Raw genomic sequence first — 18,230 nt, 5'->3', positions numbered from 1 at the left:
TACATTTTTCAGTATTTTTAATTTTTTTCACTTAAGATTCGCATCGAAAAAATCTAAAAGAAGTTTTTAACATACATGATCGTGTTTATAATAATGTAGAATTTTTGTATGTTATTAAATAGGGAAAATAAGATAAAAACGGATAATTCAAATTCATTCTGTAACTATTACCATTTTAGTCGAGGTAAAGGGTTGAAAATTGTTTTACGATGTTTTCTTTTGGTAAGCTTACCTTTTGGTACGGTACAGTAAAATCGGTTCACGCACACTTTCGTGTCCCTTATCTTGCTACATCCTTTATGTAAATAAATTATTGACATTGAAAACATTTTATTCAGTCAGTAAGAAGCATTCTACATGATGATGATGATGATGATGATGATGATAATGATAATATAATAATAATCAGAATAATCATAATTATAATATTAATTTATAATAATAATTCATTCATAATAACCATTTGTAATATACAGGTAAATCTCTCTCTCTCCCTTTCTCTCTCTCTCGTACGCGTTCACTTTCGCTCTCTCACATACACTGAATTGTCTTAGTACATAAATTATAGAAAATTCATCAATAAATGAAACATTACATTCTTCAGACTATGAATTAGTCAATAAATCATTTTATACTCGTTTTTGCTGCAAAGATATTTTGTTTCTCCTTTTTTTAGTTTGTTATTCGGCAGCGTTGTTGGATTTGAAGGACTACTTTAAACTCCCTGCCCGCAGTAACGTTTACATACTTTGTGCTTCCTTTGTACATTGCTAAAAAATTCATACCTGCTATGCAGGTCAAAGATAACAAACTCTAAATACTTCTCTTCATAAGGCATAATATGTTCCATTATATTTCACAACAAAATTACCGTATCAGTAAATGTGTAAATGAACAATAACACAACAATGTAAACGCAACTGACGCAGTTCTATTATTGTAAATCCATATTTCTATTGATTTGAGGTAGTGTATTCAATGTAACCCTATTACTTTGCTGCTATATGTTGTGTGTGGATATGTGTCTCATATGAATATTTTTCACACCCATACACTTTTACTATAAGTCCAAAATATGTAAAACATATTAGGAAAATTTATCTTTAATAAACAGATGTAATCATAAATCTTTTAACTGAAATTTCTTCTCTACTTATTGCAAACAGCATGATATTTTTCAATGAGCATTTATAAACAGTTCAGAATGTAGAAATGAAGAATATACACTATGTATATATGTATATATATAAATATACACACACACACACGCACACACACGAGTATAGTATGTAGTATTTTGGACTTACAGTTATTTCAGTTGTAAGTGTGCTTCAAAAATTATCATCTATGTATAAAGTATGAGAAAACTAAATGTCGGGCAAATTTTGAAACCGATTGTAATTTTTCATTAATTATTTTGTGCATGCCATATATTAAACAGGCATGAGATTTTGTAAGTATACCTTGACATCATTAATCAAAATCTTCCCGCTATTCAGTATTCCAACTTCATTACCAAATACGACAAGGCTGCTGACATTAGGCTTGCTAGCACTTGTAAATAATGCCCAGCAATTGTGCTATTCTGTTAGTTTCTTTAACTATTATTTGATGAATAATTTATCACATTTTAATCGTCTTCACAGATTGAAAAAGAGAGGGCATATGTAACATTATGCATTACCAAGTTGGCTCAATCTATGAACACTTTTGTAAAAAATATAACATCTATGGATGGTTGAGCCCTTGGTTAGCATATAGCGAATTAGTACTTTTGAAGGTAATGCGGATCACTTCTGCAGGAACGACTACTGGATACAAATATCCATGTTATGATCTGCATTAAATGTATTTACCATCATTCTCCCTTTATCTTAAAAGGAAACATTTGGGTTTAAAAAGATACCCAAAGTTATATCTAATATTTAAAAAATGGAACCTATTTAAGCACAAGATATGGATGCTCTTTACAATTTGATTGTACAAACTCTTTATTCTATTGCAGAAGTGATTTTCGCTCTAGTCTTCGTATATTAGTTTTTCTTTCAATATCACACATACCCCCTCTCTAAGAAACTAAATACAGTAAACTTAAGTAGAAATCGAGAAATTGACAATATTAATTTTGAATTTTGACACATTCGTGTTATCCTTATATTACTTTTAATATAAGTTTAACAACTTAACCAAATCAATCTAAAGTTAAAACAATAAATACAATGCATAAACACATTGTAAAAAATTAAACTTAACATAAAATATGACTCACATCAAGATATAATAGCCTCAACAGTTTACCAGGGGAAAACACAAACGAAACATACATATAATAGTAAAACTATTAACTACTACACTACTCTAAAATAGCGAGAAAATCCTAAGACACGCGATATCGCACGATGAACAATATTTAGAAGTTGCAGAATATTTGCAATTTCTAAAGTCATTTTCCTTATTAAATTTGAATTTTCTAATTTTTGCATTGAATGTCTTGTGATTTTTACGCTTCTGTAACAATTAATTCAATATCATCCCTCCTGCTATGTTACTGGTTTCCTCATCTATAGCTGGAGAATATCTCAAAATAAAGCAGAAAATTTTTCTGCTTTCAACTTGTACGTTTAACTTGCAATTTTAGATCTTGGAGCCGAAATCCATTATTTGATTAATTGTGTCACGATTACACGTAATTTTCTTTTATAAGTTAAGCTCGTATGTACCTTGACATTATTCTTCATGTACTTAATATCGTCAGAATATCGTTTCTTGTGACTTATGGAACATTTCAACTCCACAGATAAAAATTGATTTTAGACAACAATTAAAGATTAAAATCATTATTAACTATAATTATCAATTACACGACCATTAGTATGTCTTATGTAGTAATAAATTACCATCGTGCTATTTTATTTCACCGTTGACGATTGTTGTTTTTATTACTAGTTGTTTATGAGTTATTTAGCTTAACTTATTAACGAGTATTAATGGCATCTGCGTTTGTCAAGAAGAATTGAAGTAAATTTGCATTTTACCTTAATTATTAATGCTGTACGAAATTCAGCTTTTTCAAATTTTTATAAACTCGATTTAATGATGCCGTTTTTTCTTGAAACCTATAAGAAAATACAAATTGTATTGTAAATAAAATACTTCAGTACGACATAAGCATATTTACTAAATTTAAATTTAAATTTTAATTTTAAATTTAAATAACTAAATTTAAATATTTACTCTTTTTAGCTTTGCTTTTTTTCTGAGCTTTTCTCTTTTTAGCAGATACAGAAGATGATTCCCCGAAAGTTGTAATTTCTTCTCCAAGTGTACCAAGAGTTGTTATTTGGCGACGTCTGTGTTTTTCTTGTTTAGTAACAGGTAAGCGCGTCATATAATTTTCTTCATATTCTATCTTCCGTTTATTTTCTCGACCTAGACTAGCTTGTTTTTCCCCTAAACCGTGTTTATCTTCAATAGGCGCATCTAAATATTCTTCTTTTAACTCTCTTAAAACAGCACCTGATACTGCACGCCTACGAGCTCTTTCTCCTGACTTGCGAATTTTTTCAGCAAGTGTCTCGTCTCCATCTGCAAATGAAAAATACGAAATATTTAATGTATTATAATTTTCTACTTTAAAATATTATATTACAGCTGTTACACTGTGCATAATATACATTTATAAATACTGACCATAATGTACCGCAGCAAGTTTTGGTGGTACATAAATATTAGATTTTCTTGCCTGTGTTGGTTTAAAACCATCTACTTTACCATCTTGATCACTATCAGATTCTTCATCATTACTATCAAATGCATCTGGATTCGCTTTAAAATTAGTTGGATCATCACTGTTAATAGTACCAGTTACTGCAGTCTTAACAAGTTTATCTATTTGATATTTTAGTTTGTGATCTATTGGTCGGATTTTTTCTAGGACAGTTCTTATTTCAATTAAGCGATCGATTGATGGATCTCCTTCTATACGTTCTCCTGAACATTTTCTCAAAACTACGTAAGTCAAATTAATCAGATAAGAAAGTAACATATGATATTTCATTTCTAGGAAACTAAGACCCTTGTCCGTAGAAATTTCCCCATTTTTGACACGGACTAACATATTGTCTACAAGTTGATTAACTTGTAAAACATTAGCATTCATCTCCCCAAGCAAGCGAAAAGCCTGTGGGAGATCTCTTTGTTCCATTTCATCAATTGCCTGCAAACATAATATTTCATTATTAAAATAACATATACAATTTAGATATACACATTATATACATAAAAAAAACTTATGTACCCTCATTATTGTCATATTTTGTTTAAAAAAGAAAAATGTTTATAAATAAACAATTCACAATGGAATATTCATTCATAAAATGTTAAATTTTTATTTCACATGAATTCAAATATCCTTTAAGGACATCACTTAAAATTTCTATATAGTCTTTCACCGTATTTGACACAAGTTCAATATACAAAAATCGTTATGTATTCTATTTATTTCAATATTAATCACATTTTATTTAAGAAATGAAATACGCGCTAAATTCTGTTCGTAAAACTGAAGCGTAACCAATGTTTTTATATAAGTTTCACCCGAGAATTTATAGAAAGGCTTAATTTTAAGAAAAATGTCGGACCCGTGAATGCACGGGAAAAAAGCGCAATAATCTGCTGCCATCTTTCCTATTTACTAATGGATGACAACGGAAAAAAAAACAATCAAAAATTTCCAATAGACCTGATAGAAAAATGCATTGATTTAGACAAACTGCATGGAAATTTATCAATGTAATATACTTAAAAGTTTCTACTCACCTGTACCATTGTTCTGAAATAAAAATTAACCGAACAGATGCATATCTAAATAACGTAACTTGTAATTAAACGAGTCCCCACGTGGGACGATATTTTCCTTTTCGGGGGTATATTTTTTCGCTCGGAAAAGCTTGATCAAAACACCTTCTATTATGTAGTAAAAATGTTTCCATTTTCTATCAAAATTAAACTTTTATCAACTTATAAATAATCATTTTTATATATTAAGAATTTATGATATAGAAACGAAATAGATTAAATTGTTTATTAAGTAATATTTTACATTTATAAAAGATTCACTTCCTTTTCATTTGCAAGGATAAAAAATTGCGGGAATTTTAAGAATAAACACACTAATTAACACTTTCTGTATAATAATTAACATGCTAGATATCATACTGAACATTAGGTATATTATTTCTCACAACTAAATTAGTCATAAATCAGAAAAGCTTAAGATAAAATGATTTAAATAAAAGAATATCTAAAATAAACATTATCGTTTTCAATACGAGCAGTAAGAGCTAGATAGAGAAAAATAAAATTATCGTACAGGAAAATCATTTTGTTTTTATTCTTTTCTTGTATTTTTTTAAAATTTTATCAAATATAAGTAGCCGCTTATGAAAATTATTTAGTTCCTCTCGTTTTAACAATTCTATTGGTAAATATTACTGTTACTATTTACTATATGTATTGATAAATGCCGTAGTATAAAAAATAACATATGTATATGACCGTGCGTGTATGTGTAAAGTGGAAATAAACCTGCTAGGGAATTTTATAAAGAATCATTCTTGTATTACTTTACCAACAAATGTTTCGAAACAAACTTCATGTTGAAGTAAATTTCATTTTTGACGTGAACGCAGTAGAAACTCTACGAGTAGCGATTAAGAATAACGTAAGGGGTACGGCGTGGCGCGCCTTTAACGAAAACAATATTAAAGAATGGTAAGTATTTTTCGTTTATTATTTTCGTGTGTTTAAAAGTTATTAAGATTGAATACCGCAAAATAAAAGTATTTATTGAATTGATGTGGCGGTTCTTTTTCAGTATAGTATTTTCTGTCTTTATAGTATTCGTAAAGTACAATGCCATTAGTCCTGTCAGAAACTTAATTACGCTTTATCACAATTACTCAAAAAATGTTTTAAAGATTAGTGTCATTAAGTTTCATAATTGATTGAAATTGGTAAGACGTATCTCTGGTAGAAGATGTGAGCATATCCACATTTATATTTATAAATAAATCATGTTTCAATTTATCCTATTGGACATATAGTCGTTTTTAAAAATATCAATTATTTAATTAAGATATAGTAAAACATGTACCACATATATTATGTTTCTGTTAACAGGGAAGATTAAAACAAGGCAGTGCAATATTTGTAATAATATCATTATTAATTGAAACAAATGGCTTCTATGTGCCTGGTGTTGCCCCTGTGGAATTTAAAAGGGGGCAGAAAATTGATGTTAAAGCAGTGAAAATGACCAGCACTCATACACAATTACCATATGAATATTATTCTGTTCCATTTTGTATACCAAAAAATGGAACTTTTATTTACAAATCAGAGAACTTAGGAGAAGTATTACGTGGTGATAGGTAAGATTTTCTATTTATCACTATATTCTGAAAAAGTAATTTGATTTATTCTTATATAGAATTGTAAATACACCATATGAGGTATTAATGGCACACAATATAAGCTGTAGATTATTATGTCATGGACCATCTAATCTTATGACATGGAATGAAGAAGAGTCGCAACGTGTTATAGAACGCATTCAACATGATTATACTGTGCATTTGTAAGCATATATTTGCATTATAGTCTATATCAATATATAGTTACAGTAATTTTTATATGTTCTTAGGTTAATTGATAATTTACCAGCAGCAACAAAAAAGGTTCATAAAGATACAAATAACATAATTGTATATCATGGATATCGTTTGGGTGGTATCATGAATGACCAATATTACATTAATAATTATCTTAAACTAAAATTAAGTTACCATAAATATGAAGAGTTAGTATAAAAAGCATCACTTGATATGTAAATGTTTCAAACTATAATTATTTTTTTACTTTTCATAGAAATGAATTTAGAGTAGTTGGATTTGAAGTAGAAGCTCGCTCAGTTGATGTAAGCCAACTGAAGTTTGATGATATTACTTGTATAGTACCCACACATCCTCAGGCAAATCCTCAATTTGTTAATCCTAAAGGAACCAAGCTTCTATTCTTATATTCTGTGGAGTGGAGACAATCTGATGTGAGTTGGGCAAGTAGATGGGATATATATTTGGGAATGAGCGATGTTGAAATTCATTGGTTTTCAATCATCAATTCACTGATTGTAGTCATTTTCCTTTCTGGTAAATATACATCATACCCTATACTTTTAAGTCTCTTGATCGCTTTGAAGTTTATATACAAAGTTTTGATTAAAATTATATAGGGATCTTAACTATGATCATGGTTCGAACACTAAGGAGAGATATTGCACGTTATAATGCTGGTGAAAGTGACAGTTTAGCAGGTTTAGATGAAGCAATTGAAGAAACTGGATGGAAACTTGTTCATGGAGATGTATTTCGACCACCACCAAATCCTCGATTATTTGCCGCTGTGATAGGGAGTGGAATTCAAATATTTTTTATGGCTTTAATTACAATATGTAAGATTCTATATCGTTGTATGAAAGTATACCATACATTACTAATTATTTTTATACTACTTCTCTTATATACCTTTAGTTTTTGCTATGTTGGGAATGCTTTCTCCTGCCAGTAGAGGTGCACTTGGAACCTGTGCAATATTTCTTTATGTGTCTTCTGGTGTAATTGCTGGATATTTTTCTGCGCGCCTTTATAAAACAATGCGTGGTCGAAAATGGAGGAGGACAGCATTACTAGTAAGGACAGAATGGATTAATATAAGATATAAAGATAATATAAAATTTACTATATTATTATATAATTTATTATAGACGGCAACACTATATCCTGGAATAGTGTTTACTACTTGTTTCTTTTTAAATTTCTTTATATGGGGAAAGCATAGTTCTGGTGCAGTACCATTTACAACAATGTTATCATTATTATGTATATGGTTTGGTATATCACTTCCTCTTGTATACTTTGGATATTTCTTTGGATATCGAAAACAACCTTTCACACATCCCGTTAGAACAAATCAAATTCCCAGACAAGTTCCTGATCAGTTATGGTACATGAACCCAATACTGTGGTAAGTTTAAAGAATTATGTATTAATATATTAAGAAATATGTATATACATATATATGTATATCAATTTCATTATATTGCAAACAAAATGTTTATTATAATTATTACAGTACGCTAATGGCTGGAATTCTTCCGTTTGGCGCTGTTTTTATAGAATTATTTTTCATCCTAACAGCGTTATGGGAAAATCAATTTTATTATCTTTTTGGATTCCTCTTCCTCGTTTTCTGTATACTTGTCATTTCTTGTTCTCAAATATCCATAGTTATGGTCTATTTCCAGTTATGTGGAGAAGTGAGTAATAAGCAATTATTTTTAATTGTGTTTATAGCATATATACTTATGTTATTTTATTCGTTATTAGGATTACCGATGGTGGTGGAGGAGCTTTATTGTTAGTGGAGGATCAGCTGTATATGTCCTAGCCTACTCAATTTTTTATTTTATGACAAAATTAGAAATAACAGAACTAATTCCAACACTTTTATATTTTGGTTACACTGCATTAATGGTATTAACATTTTGGTTATTAACAGGTACAATAGGTTTCTTTGCTGCTTATGCATTTATTCGTAAAATATATGCTGCTGTAAAAATAGACTAGTCAAATTAATCATTGATAAAATCAATGATTGAAGAAGGTAACATGTTTCCAATGTTACAAAAAATATTTAATTACTTTAAATTAAATGTATGAAACCAAAATAGTACAATAGTTTCATTTTCGTTAGACTAATCTAATTTGATTAAAAAGATGAGTAGTACATTTACCAAATAATATTCTTAAATATTATAAAATTATTTTGTTTATAACGAAAAATATGTAAAACTTACAAATGAACAGAAAAAAGTTCTGATTAAAGGACGTGATGTATAACTTAGTTCATTGCATTATTAATACATGATTTTCTCTTTTTATTGTTTATTACATATCTTAAATAAATATTTCGTTATTATTAAAGTACTTATAATTTATAAAACAGAGTACTGCTCACATTCAGCGAAGAATACACACATTCATATAAAGAAAATGCATAGACTATATTAATATTACTTCCTTTTAACATAAAATTAAAAAATATATAAAAATATTAATAAATGTAATATTAATTATAGTCAATGCTAAATACAAAAATAATATTAGTTCACAATTATTATATTTTTTATTGCAATAAAATAACAAGTTTGCAAGTTATATCTGTAGAAATTTGTTACTAGACATGTATGCATCGAATGCATATAATGTAACATTAAGGATGTAAAATTATGTCACTTACATTTGGATAAGCTGAGGTGTACATTTATCCGTAATGTCATGTCATATAAAATGTTTATTAATTATACATAACAATTCACTTTTGGAGTAATTATAAAGATCTATATTTTTAATTATTCAAGTATTAAGTATGTTTAGTGAATCAGTAATGCTACAGTGTTTTATATATGAGATCTTTGATATTGGCTGATTAAATATATAAGACAGATATGTTTTGTACACGTTACAATGATTATATTTGCGATTTTTAATATTCGTATAGTGTGTTATATGTATTTGTACACATTTTCCTTTCCAATAGAGTAGTTTGATAAAATAATGAAAAGAAGATTGGAGTATATAAAGCGAAATAGTATTCAATAATTTAATGGAGTTGAGATGTGCTATTGATCTGAATAATATAATAATGAGAATAAATAATATAAATATTTTATACTTTGAATAGTATAAATAATATGTAACTAATATTTTTATTTTATATATATGAAGATACACATAAAAATATGAATAATTTGAGCCTTATATTTTTATGTTTTAGTTTGTTTATAATTATTATTTATAATCTACTTATTGCACCTTTTTAAATTAATACTAATAAATAGAAACACGTCTTTAATGAAACTTTAAAAGATAATATCGATTTTGTTTCAATCTACATTTTATGATAAAATATATAAATATACACACTACACTGATGATATAAATTTTGATCTCTGTAGATTCCACAGGCATGTAACATTTTGATACAGAATAATTATTGGGGGTAAATACACCCTGAAATATGAATATTACTTTAAGTATGTATATGGTAATAAAATTATGAAGTTATATTAAACAGTTTTTTCAAATGTGTAGAACTTACTAGTAAAAGTGAAGGATTATCCTTATTACGCCAACTGAAAGATGGTATTGTAAATTCTAATATATCTTTTCTATGTATTCTTCTACAACCATGATGAGTGTGACCGTTAATGATCAGTCTTGGATTCAATATATCTAAAAGCTGTAAGTTGATTTTCTATAATCTATCTATAAATTCTATAAAACTAAAAATCTATAAATTCAATTTTATTGTGATAATCCTTGCAAAATATTTCATGTACTTGCTCAGATGCTTCCTTTGATAAACATTCCCATCGTTCCCTAAATTTGATATCTTTTATTTCATCTGGTGCTTGATCAGGTTCATTGCAAATTTCATCAGACTCACGATACATTGGATAGTGCTATAATTATAATTCAAATATTACGTTATCGTTTTTATTTTAAGAAACATTTACTGACCTGTAAAATAATTGGTCTGCTATATCTTGAAATTGCATTATCTTTGTTACAACTACTTCCCATATCTTTAGCACATTTTAAATGTGCTGAAAAATATTTTTATTTATACATAAGTTTTAATTTTCATAATTATTCACTGCTCTAACAAAAAGTAATCTTACTGGCAATTTTATTTAATGCAATTTCTGTAGGACGACATAAAAAGCACCCATCTCCTTCCAGTGCCATACTATTAACTAGGACAAAGTGATTCCCTCTAATACTAACTCTTTTCACACTTGGTGACTTCAAACCATTTACGAATCGTTGATTTAAGTATGGTGTAATAGCTAAAGAAATATTTTTTTGCCAAAAATATCATATTCGCTTTATAGTTATAAAAACTATTCATAGTTATAAAAAAAAATATTTTACAATACCGTAATGAAATCCAATATCATGATTTCCAGCAACAACATAAAGATGAGTGTGTTTAGGTACTGAAAACAATGAATGAAATCTTTGTATATATTGGTCAAATTCTGCTGAACTACTCCACTGTCCTTCATCAAATAAATCACCTGTCGTAATTAGAATATATTTATTATTTCAATGTATCTTCAATATATTATATCATTAATATAATTTTATTGCATACCTAATATAAAAATTATGTCTGGTTTATGAAGAGTAACCATAGTTTGGAATGCTCTATACATTTGCCATTCTCTACATAAAGAAAATATTGATTTCAATAGGGAGAAATTACTTTCAAAAATGTATAAAGAATTTACTACTTGTTTATTATCATATAATAAAGTCAAACCTTTTTAATTTATCAAACCAATGTCCATTTTTTGAGCCCAATAAATGAGTATCTGCTATAAACATTGCATGTACCGGAGTTTCTTCTGATGTGGATTCAGTAATTGTTGAATCAATTTTATGTGGTTCCAAAACTGGCCATGCACACTGTTGTGTTAAATACAACATGTGAAATTTTTAATTTTTATAATCATTTTGTTATTTGTACAACTTACCTGAATAAGCACAAGGTAATATAGTAAATATTCACAAAAAATAAACACACATGCTAAAGCTATGAGAGCTTCAGTTAAATATTTCTTATATGAAAATGTTCTGGTATCTAGCATTTTGTAGAATTGGAAATACTTTAAGGATATGATTTACAAATCGCTGTAAATGCAGTTGTGAATAGATAAATATTATACATCAAATAGTTTTTTCATTTCAAGTGAACATTGAACATTCTTTTCACTGTTTACATCATATATTTAGCATAACAAATATATTCTGTTTCAAATGTTGAAATGTTTTTAAGAAGTAATGTCTTTTTATGCCACACGATATGCGAATTCACAAATCCCCTTACCATTTTTACCTGACTTACAAAATTATCAATTTAACAGATAGATAAAATTACAATACTAATCCTGTTTGGAATTAAAACTACGTATGACTATCATAGCAATACTTTCTTTTTTACAGGTAATCAACTAATTCAAATCAAATCAACTAAAGTAGAAAAACATTTGTATATCGCAGTTCATAACTGTGATGGTATTTATTTGTAATAATACTTCGAGGATGTAATTGTCTGCGGTGCTACAAACAAGATCTTGATTGTAGTGGTGCAATAAAATAGCCAACTGTTGAATAGCATGATATAATAAAACTATGTACTTGCTAATTAATAAATATTGAAATACAGGCAAGTATAGGAATTAAGTTCATAGGAACAATATTCATTGATATTAAATGATAAAAATAATAAATGTATACATATACAGATACGTTGTTTTGATAATCAATTTTCTTAGTATCAAGTAACATGTTCAAGTTTTAATGATATATGAAATATTTACACAAGAACATTCAAAATTCAAATTTTAATATTTAATGTTAAATATTAATAGCAACTGTTATTTTTCTGTAATAAGTACATTACGAAATCATACACTTATGATACTATATTATGTGGTACATATGACACGTAAAAAAATAGATATCATACATTTAGTATTCTGAAAATATCAATTGTAATATTAAATTATATTTTTCATATTTAAAAACAATTTTAATCATTTTTTTGTCTTATTAATTATTTTTATATATATCAGGATACAGTAAGTTGAGGTCAAAGTCCTTGAAGAGTATAGTAAATACAGTAAGTTAGATTAACATCCACATTTACACGCATGCGTAGTTACCGGCGTTTCTACTTTTGCACAGTGATTCCATGTGTAGACTTAAAACTATCTTTTGGGGCGTGTGCATGTAATTTTGTAAAAACATGTCACAATATAGATTATTAGGTGCTATTGCGAGTTTTTCGCATATTAACAAAAATGTTGTAGTACGAACAGGTAATTATAAATAAGAAAACAAGAATTATATTTTTATATAATCGTATTTATGAACCTTTGCTCTCAAGTAAACTTATCGTAATCTACATGTCACATAAGGTTCAAAATATTTGAACTATTCAAATTCATAATAAATGCAAAGGAAACATTTATTTATGATTAAGTTAAAGGTTGAAAATAGATAAAACTTCAAAATGAATATTTATAAAATGGCAAATATTGACTTAAAAGTGACTGCTATAAATGAAAGCTTTAGAATTTATATTTGATAATTTTATTTTTAGCATTATACAAATCAATAAGAGCAATGAGTACCCAAGTAAATACAAAACATTTGAGATACAAAGTTGTAGATAATGTAGCAGTTCTTACTTTAGATTCTCCAGGAGTTAAGGTATATAATAAATACACATATCTAACATATAATTATATTATCTGTCATTAATATATTGCTATATTGTTTGATTAATAATTTGAAAATAATAGTAGAGAAGATTAATAAAAATAATAAGCATTTTATATAATATAGGTAAACACCTTAAATCGAGAAATAATGGACGAAATTGTGGATGTTCTAAAAACTGTACAACATAATTCTGCTGTAAATTCAATAGTTCTTATAAGTGGAAAACCAGGATGTTTTATTGCTGGTGCTGATATTACTATGATACAACGTTTTAAGACTTCAGAAGATGGCTATAAAATATCTTCTGATGGTCAAAAAGTTTTAGAGACAATAGAGAAAAGCCAAAAGCCAGTTGTAGCTGCAATCCAAGGCAGTTGTTTAGGAGGAGGTCTTGAGGTATATGATTTAATATGTTTATATACTACTATATTACAATATCTATGGTTTTAATCATACACACTTTTATATAATTTACATAGGTAGCCATGGCATGTCATTATCGACTTGCTGTAAATGATAAAAAAACTAGTTTAGGTTTACCAGAAGTAATGTTAGGTCTTTTGCCTGGTGCAGGTGGTACACAAAGGTTACCTCAATTAACTTCACTTCCTAATGCTTTAGATATGACTCTTACTGGCAAAAATCTTAAAGCAATTAAAGCTAAGCAAGTTGGACTTGTAGATATTTTAGTAAACCGTCTTGGTCCTGGTATTGGAACACCAGAAGAAAAGTAAGAGTTGTTAATTTCATATGCATTTGTATGAAATAAACAAAATTTGTATCTCCATTATATAAGAAAAAATTGAAATATTTGCAGTACTATGAGATATTTAGAAGAAACTGCTATTAGAGCTGCAAAAGATCTTGCAAATGGAACATTAAAAATTGATCGAAGCCCTAAAACATTGATGGATAAAGTTATGAATTTTGCTTTATCCTATGAGATTGTAAAAAACCAAGTATTTACCAGAGCAAAAAATGAAGTAATGAAAAAAACTGGAGGATTGTATCCTGCACCTCTTAAAATCTTAGATGTAATACGTACTGGTATGGATAAGGGACCAAAAGCTGGTTATGAAGCAGAGGCTAAAGCCTTTGGTGAACTAGCAGTTACACCTGAATGTAGGGGTCTTACAAGTTTATTCTTTGGACAAACAGCATGTAAAAAAAATCGTTTTGGGGTACCCAAAAGTGCTGTTAAGTATGGATATTTTGATATGCATTACATTGATATTTATATAAAAATAACTAATTCTTTTATAGAACACTAATCTCATATATGTATTGCAGAAAAATTGCCGTTGTTGGTGCTGGTCTTATGGGAGCAGGTATTGTTCAAGTAAGCATAGATAAAGGTTTTGATGTAGTTATGAAAGATACAAATGAAGCGGGTTTATACCGTGGTCTTAATCAAATACAAAAAGGATTGGATACTGCAGTGAAACGAAAGAAGTATTCCAAGTTAGTATTTAGCTTTTCATTAAAAATGTAACACACTCGTACGTGTTTAAAGAGCCGTTGATTTGCGAATTCTGTTCTAATTTTAAAAATTACTTTTTAGCGTTCAGAAAGATAAATATCTTTCTCAACTTGACTCCACATTAGCCTATAATTCATTTAAAAATGCAGATATTGTAATTGAAGCTGTATTTGAAGATATTGCGATTAAACATAAAGTTATAAAAGAAATTGAGACAAATACTCCAGATTATTGTGTACTCGCAACAAATACATCAGCAATTCCTATCACTGAAATAGCTGCTGGTAGTAGCCGTCCAGATAAGGTATGTATTATATATTATTTCTCTAATCTGATGTAATGGAAAATGTATTTATAGGTGATTGGAATGCATTACTTTTCTCCAGTAGATAAAATGCAATTGTTAGAAATAATAACACATAAAGGTACGTCCGCTGAAACTATTAAAACTGCAGTTGATGTAGGTTTAAAACAAGGAAAAACAGTTATTACTGTTGGGGATGGTCCTGGATTTTATACAACAAGAATTTTGTCTGCTATGTTATCCGAAGCTATTAGATTAATGCAGGTAATACTTTTATTTTTTTTTCATAGTTTATATTGTATAGTATAAGAAAACTGAAAAATGTAATGCTCAATGTAAAAACAGGAAGGTGTGGATCCTATAGATCTAGATAGTATGTGTAAAAAGTTTGGCTTTCCTGTTGGAGCAGCTACTTTATCAGATGAAGTCGGCATCGATGTTGGCGCTCATATAAGTGCGCACCTTGTAAAGGCACTAGGTGAACGTTTTAGAGGTGGAGATGTAAATATACTCAGTGACATGGTTCAAGCTGGTTTTCTAGGTACTCAGTTTTTCATTTGTTTTATATATTTTATTCTTTTTATAGATGTATTTAGTGAAATATATGTCATTTTTAGGGAGAAAGTCCGGCAAGGGAATATATATATATGAATCTAATGTTAAGAACAGAAATATGAACCTTGCGGCATTAGACATTTTGAAGAAATACAAACTTGAACCAAAAGGAAGTACATCATTCGAAGATCGTCAGTTAAGAATGGTGTCACGATTTGTTAATGAAGCAGTACTTTGTTTAGAAGAAAATATTTTGGCTAATCCGGTAATACAAAATTTCGAACACATTAGTAAATCATTAAATTATATTATGTTTATTAAACATAAATATTCTTACAGTTGGAGGGTGATATAGGTGCTGTTTTTGGATTAGGGTTCCCTCCATTCACTGGTGGGCCTTTCCGTTGGATAGATTTTTACAGTGCTGATAAATTAGTACAAAAAATGGAAGAATTTCAAAGCCACTATGGTGACGCATTTAAGCCATGCCAAATGCTACGTGATATGGCATCTGATCGAAGCAAAAAGTTTTATAAATAGGAAATTTAATAGATTTGTAAGAAAAGTGTTTATATAATGCTAAAGCTTTAAAACTTGAAATACTTGAAATTTAAAAAATTTTATATTTGCCTAAAAACTACTATAATATTTAGGAGTATTATATTTTTTGATAAATATATGTGGTGAGATGGTTTTAGTGATTAATTTTAAACTTCCTTAAACTATCAATCCAAACTAGTTGTATTTAGTATAAGATTTTTATACTTTATAGCAGGAATATTTTCATAATATATAACAATATTGTTTATTTTTGCAGTATGTAATACGAACAAAGTGTACAAATGCGCTCTATTTTGAAACATAAAATATACTCTTTTTACTGTTTATAAAATTGTGCAATATAATTTATTAAAGGAAATTTTAATAACAAGTTTCGAATATAAAAGTTTTCTACTCATTTTCCTTTACGAAGGTAGCGCCAGTAAAGGTTGTGAGTGTGCATTATATGTTAAACAGTTTAATAATGAATGACTGATAAATGTGTACTTACGAATAAATTTATCGCCTAATTACCATTTTTTATTTCCTTCCAATTATGAAAGATGTAGAAGCGGAATTCTTGTTCTTGATGCAATGTTTAGAAGATATTGCACTTTCAGATACATTTTTATTTATGAGTAAAAAAATTGAATCTCCATTCATGATATAAACATTTAAGATAAATTTAACCTCAGCAAACTAAACAAATTTCTAATGTACTAGAAATAAAATAAAAATCTATATATAAATATTTTATATGATTATAATTTCACGAAGGTACAACAAATATAGAAATGCATTTAGTTTTGAGACCCTATACAAAAAAAAAAATAAATCTAATGAAAGTAATTATCTTTTGCTATTTACATATATCATACATTTTCCTGATTGAAAAAAGGAACTTCAAGAACGGAAGAATACAATTTATTATGTAACAACATTGTCCCTTTTGTAATAAAATTATTAAAATAATAAGTCTATAAATTTTGATATGCAAATAATTCTTTATTATTATTAGATTACTATTTCAGTAAAGTTAACAAAATAAGAAATACAAAAATAGAAACACGTGTTATGCTTTTAATAACAAAAAGAAATTTTAATAAAAACGAGCAAGGGTAATCCAGAGGACATTTTACGTCATCTACCGGTCCCACACCTGTTTGTGACATTTACAATATTAAAAGAACTCAAGTCCTTGGCTGATGCAAGAAACCACAACGTTTCGTGAGAAGCCATTAATGAGGATCATGTCTTTAAATTGACCTGTATAACTTAGTTCGCGCTAGTTTACCAAGAATATAAACAAAAGCTTAAAAAACTTGTTACGATTCTTTTCTTAAATATTTCTTTAGTCCCTTACATTTTTAAGGATTATTTTAATGATAACATTTTAGTGATAAAAGAAAGCGCTAATAAAATATAAATATATACCATTACTAACAATACGCAAAGAAAGAAAATTAACCCACACATACATATGTATCTGCATAAATTTTTGGTCAAGTAATACTGAATTGAAGCTATTACATATATTGCAATAATTTCGTTCAGAGCCTATTCAGTAGTATTGGAAAAATTTAGTTTTATAATACAGAAATCATTAAGCGCAGAAATATTCGAAAGTGTATTCATATTTGCTACAAAACACGTATTTTAGGCAATACAGTTTTTCCACAAATACATACAATTGATAAAAAATCTTATCTCAATCGATGACCTTGCGAATTATGTTTGACGCTAACGTGATTTTTTTACGCGTATAAAGAATGTGATAATGCTTACAATGGAACTTTTCTACTTTCTCTGCGTGGATTACTTTTTTTTATTAACAATATACATAAAAAATAATATGAGTATAATAAAAATAGTATATATAATACACATAATAAAGTGTGTATATTCTCATACATATACATATATATAAATACATATACAA

The 18,230-nt window shown here is 28.0% G+C and overlaps 4 protein-coding genes across 5 annotated transcripts; 2 read left to right on the top strand and 2 right to left on the bottom strand.

Annotated features, from left to right (window-relative positions):
- Window positions 1-310: 310 nt before the first annotated feature.
- LOC132907372 (neuroguidin-A) lies at window positions 311-4,952 on the bottom strand. Of its 2 annotated transcripts, none has more exons than XM_060960406.1 (4): window positions 4,819-4,952; window positions 3,691-4,216; window positions 3,235-3,585; window positions 311-3,116 (listed from the first exon to the last, which is right to left on the bottom strand). In XM_060960406.1, the coding sequence occupies exons 1-4, from the start codon at window positions 4,825-4,827 to the stop codon at window positions 3,091-3,093; spliced, it is 912 nt and encodes a 303-aa protein (XP_060816389.1). In that variant the 5' UTR covers window positions 4,828-4,952; the 3' UTR covers window positions 311-3,090. The 2 variants fall into 2 exon arrangements, with proteins under 2 accessions (XP_060816389.1, XP_060816388.1); XM_060960405.1 differs by lacking the exon at window positions 4,819-4,952 and adding an exon at window positions 4,298-4,682.
- A 667-nt stretch (window positions 4,953-5,619) lies between these two features.
- Window positions 5,620-8,961, top strand: LOC132907370 (transmembrane 9 superfamily member 4). The gene is made up of 10 exons (XM_060960402.1): window positions 5,620-5,772; window positions 6,181-6,431; window positions 6,491-6,637; window positions 6,704-6,859; window positions 6,928-7,208; window positions 7,292-7,510; window positions 7,590-7,747; window positions 7,823-8,082; window positions 8,191-8,374; window positions 8,445-8,961. The coding sequence occupies exons 1-10, from the start codon at window positions 5,770-5,772 to the stop codon at window positions 8,682-8,684; spliced, it is 1,899 nt and encodes a 632-aa protein (XP_060816385.1). The 5' UTR covers window positions 5,620-5,769; the 3' UTR covers window positions 8,685-8,961.
- A 259-nt stretch (window positions 8,962-9,220) lies between these two features.
- Window positions 9,221-12,404, bottom strand: LOC132907371 (metallophosphoesterase 1). Its single transcript, XM_060960404.1, has 9 exons — window positions 11,660-12,404; window positions 11,446-11,591; window positions 11,278-11,348; window positions 11,060-11,200; window positions 10,802-10,969; window positions 10,641-10,726; window positions 10,460-10,582; window positions 10,219-10,359; window positions 9,221-10,130 (listed from the first exon to the last, which is right to left on the bottom strand). Exons 1-9 carry the CDS (start codon window positions 11,771-11,773, stop codon window positions 9,969-9,971), a joined length of 1,152 nt encoding a protein of 383 aa, XP_060816387.1. The 5' UTR covers window positions 11,774-12,404; the 3' UTR covers window positions 9,221-9,968.
- A 391-nt stretch (window positions 12,405-12,795) lies between these two features.
- Window positions 12,796-16,697, top strand: LOC132907369 (trifunctional enzyme subunit alpha, mitochondrial). Its single transcript, XM_060960401.1, has 11 exons — window positions 12,796-13,006; window positions 13,291-13,400; window positions 13,536-13,808; window positions 13,892-14,142; window positions 14,230-14,613; window positions 14,703-14,873; window positions 14,974-15,196; window positions 15,251-15,460; window positions 15,542-15,737; window positions 15,814-16,016; window positions 16,091-16,697. Exons 1-11 carry the CDS (start codon window positions 12,934-12,936, stop codon window positions 16,289-16,291), a joined length of 2,295 nt encoding a protein of 764 aa, XP_060816384.1. The 5' UTR covers window positions 12,796-12,933; the 3' UTR covers window positions 16,292-16,697.
- Window positions 16,698-18,230: the final 1,533 nt, after the last annotated feature.

The sequence above is a fragment of the Bombus pascuorum genome, chromosome 5 (assembly GCF_905332965.1).
Source record: "Bombus pascuorum chromosome 5, iyBomPasc1.1, whole genome shotgun sequence".
Lineage (NCBI taxonomy): Eukaryota > Metazoa > Arthropoda > Insecta > Hymenoptera > Apidae > Bombus > Bombus pascuorum.
This window is presented reverse-complemented; position numbering and strand designations above follow the sequence as displayed.

Excerpts from the sequence above, each read along its gene's own strand:
- LOC132907371 (XM_060960404.1), bottom strand. The coding sequence starts at position 11,773 with ATGCTAGATACCAGAACATTTTCATATAAGAAATATTTAACTGAAGCT. Across the intron at positions 11,349-11,445 it reads TGGTTTGATAAATTAAAAAG|AGAATGGCAAATGTATAGAG; the intron begins GTTTGACTTTAT and ends TTCTTTATGTAG. Across the intron at positions 10,583-10,640 it reads GCAGACCAATTATTTTACAG|CACTATCCAATGTATCGTGA; the intron begins GTCAGTAAATGT and ends TTATAATTATAG.
- LOC132907370 (XM_060960402.1), top strand. Across the intron at positions 7,511-7,589 it reads TATGGCTTTAATTACAATAT|TTTTTGCTATGTTGGGAATG; the intron begins GTAAGATTCTAT and ends ATATACCTTTAG. Across the intron at positions 8,083-8,190 it reads TACATGAACCCAATACTGTG|TACGCTAATGGCTGGAATTC; the intron begins GTAAGTTTAAAG and ends TAATTATTACAG.
- LOC132907369 (XM_060960401.1), top strand. The coding sequence starts at position 12,934 with ATGTCACAATATAGATTATTAGGTGCTATTGCGAGTTTTTCGCATATT. Across the intron at positions 13,401-13,535 it reads TAGATTCTCCAGGAGTTAAG|GTAAACACCTTAAATCGAGA; the intron begins GTATATAATAAA and ends TATATAATATAG. Across the intron at positions 15,461-15,541 it reads AAGCTATTAGATTAATGCAG|GAAGGTGTGGATCCTATAGA; the intron begins GTAATACTTTTA and ends ATGTAAAAACAG.
- LOC132907372 (XM_060960405.1), bottom strand. Across the intron at positions 3,586-3,690 it reads ACTTGCTGCGGTACATTATG|ATGGAGACGAGACACTTGCT; the intron begins GTCAGTATTTAT and ends TTTCATTTGCAG. Across the intron at positions 3,117-3,234 it reads AAAAAGCAAAGCTAAAAAGA|GTTTCAAGAAAAAACGGCAT; the intron begins GTAAATATTTAA and ends ATTTTCTTATAG.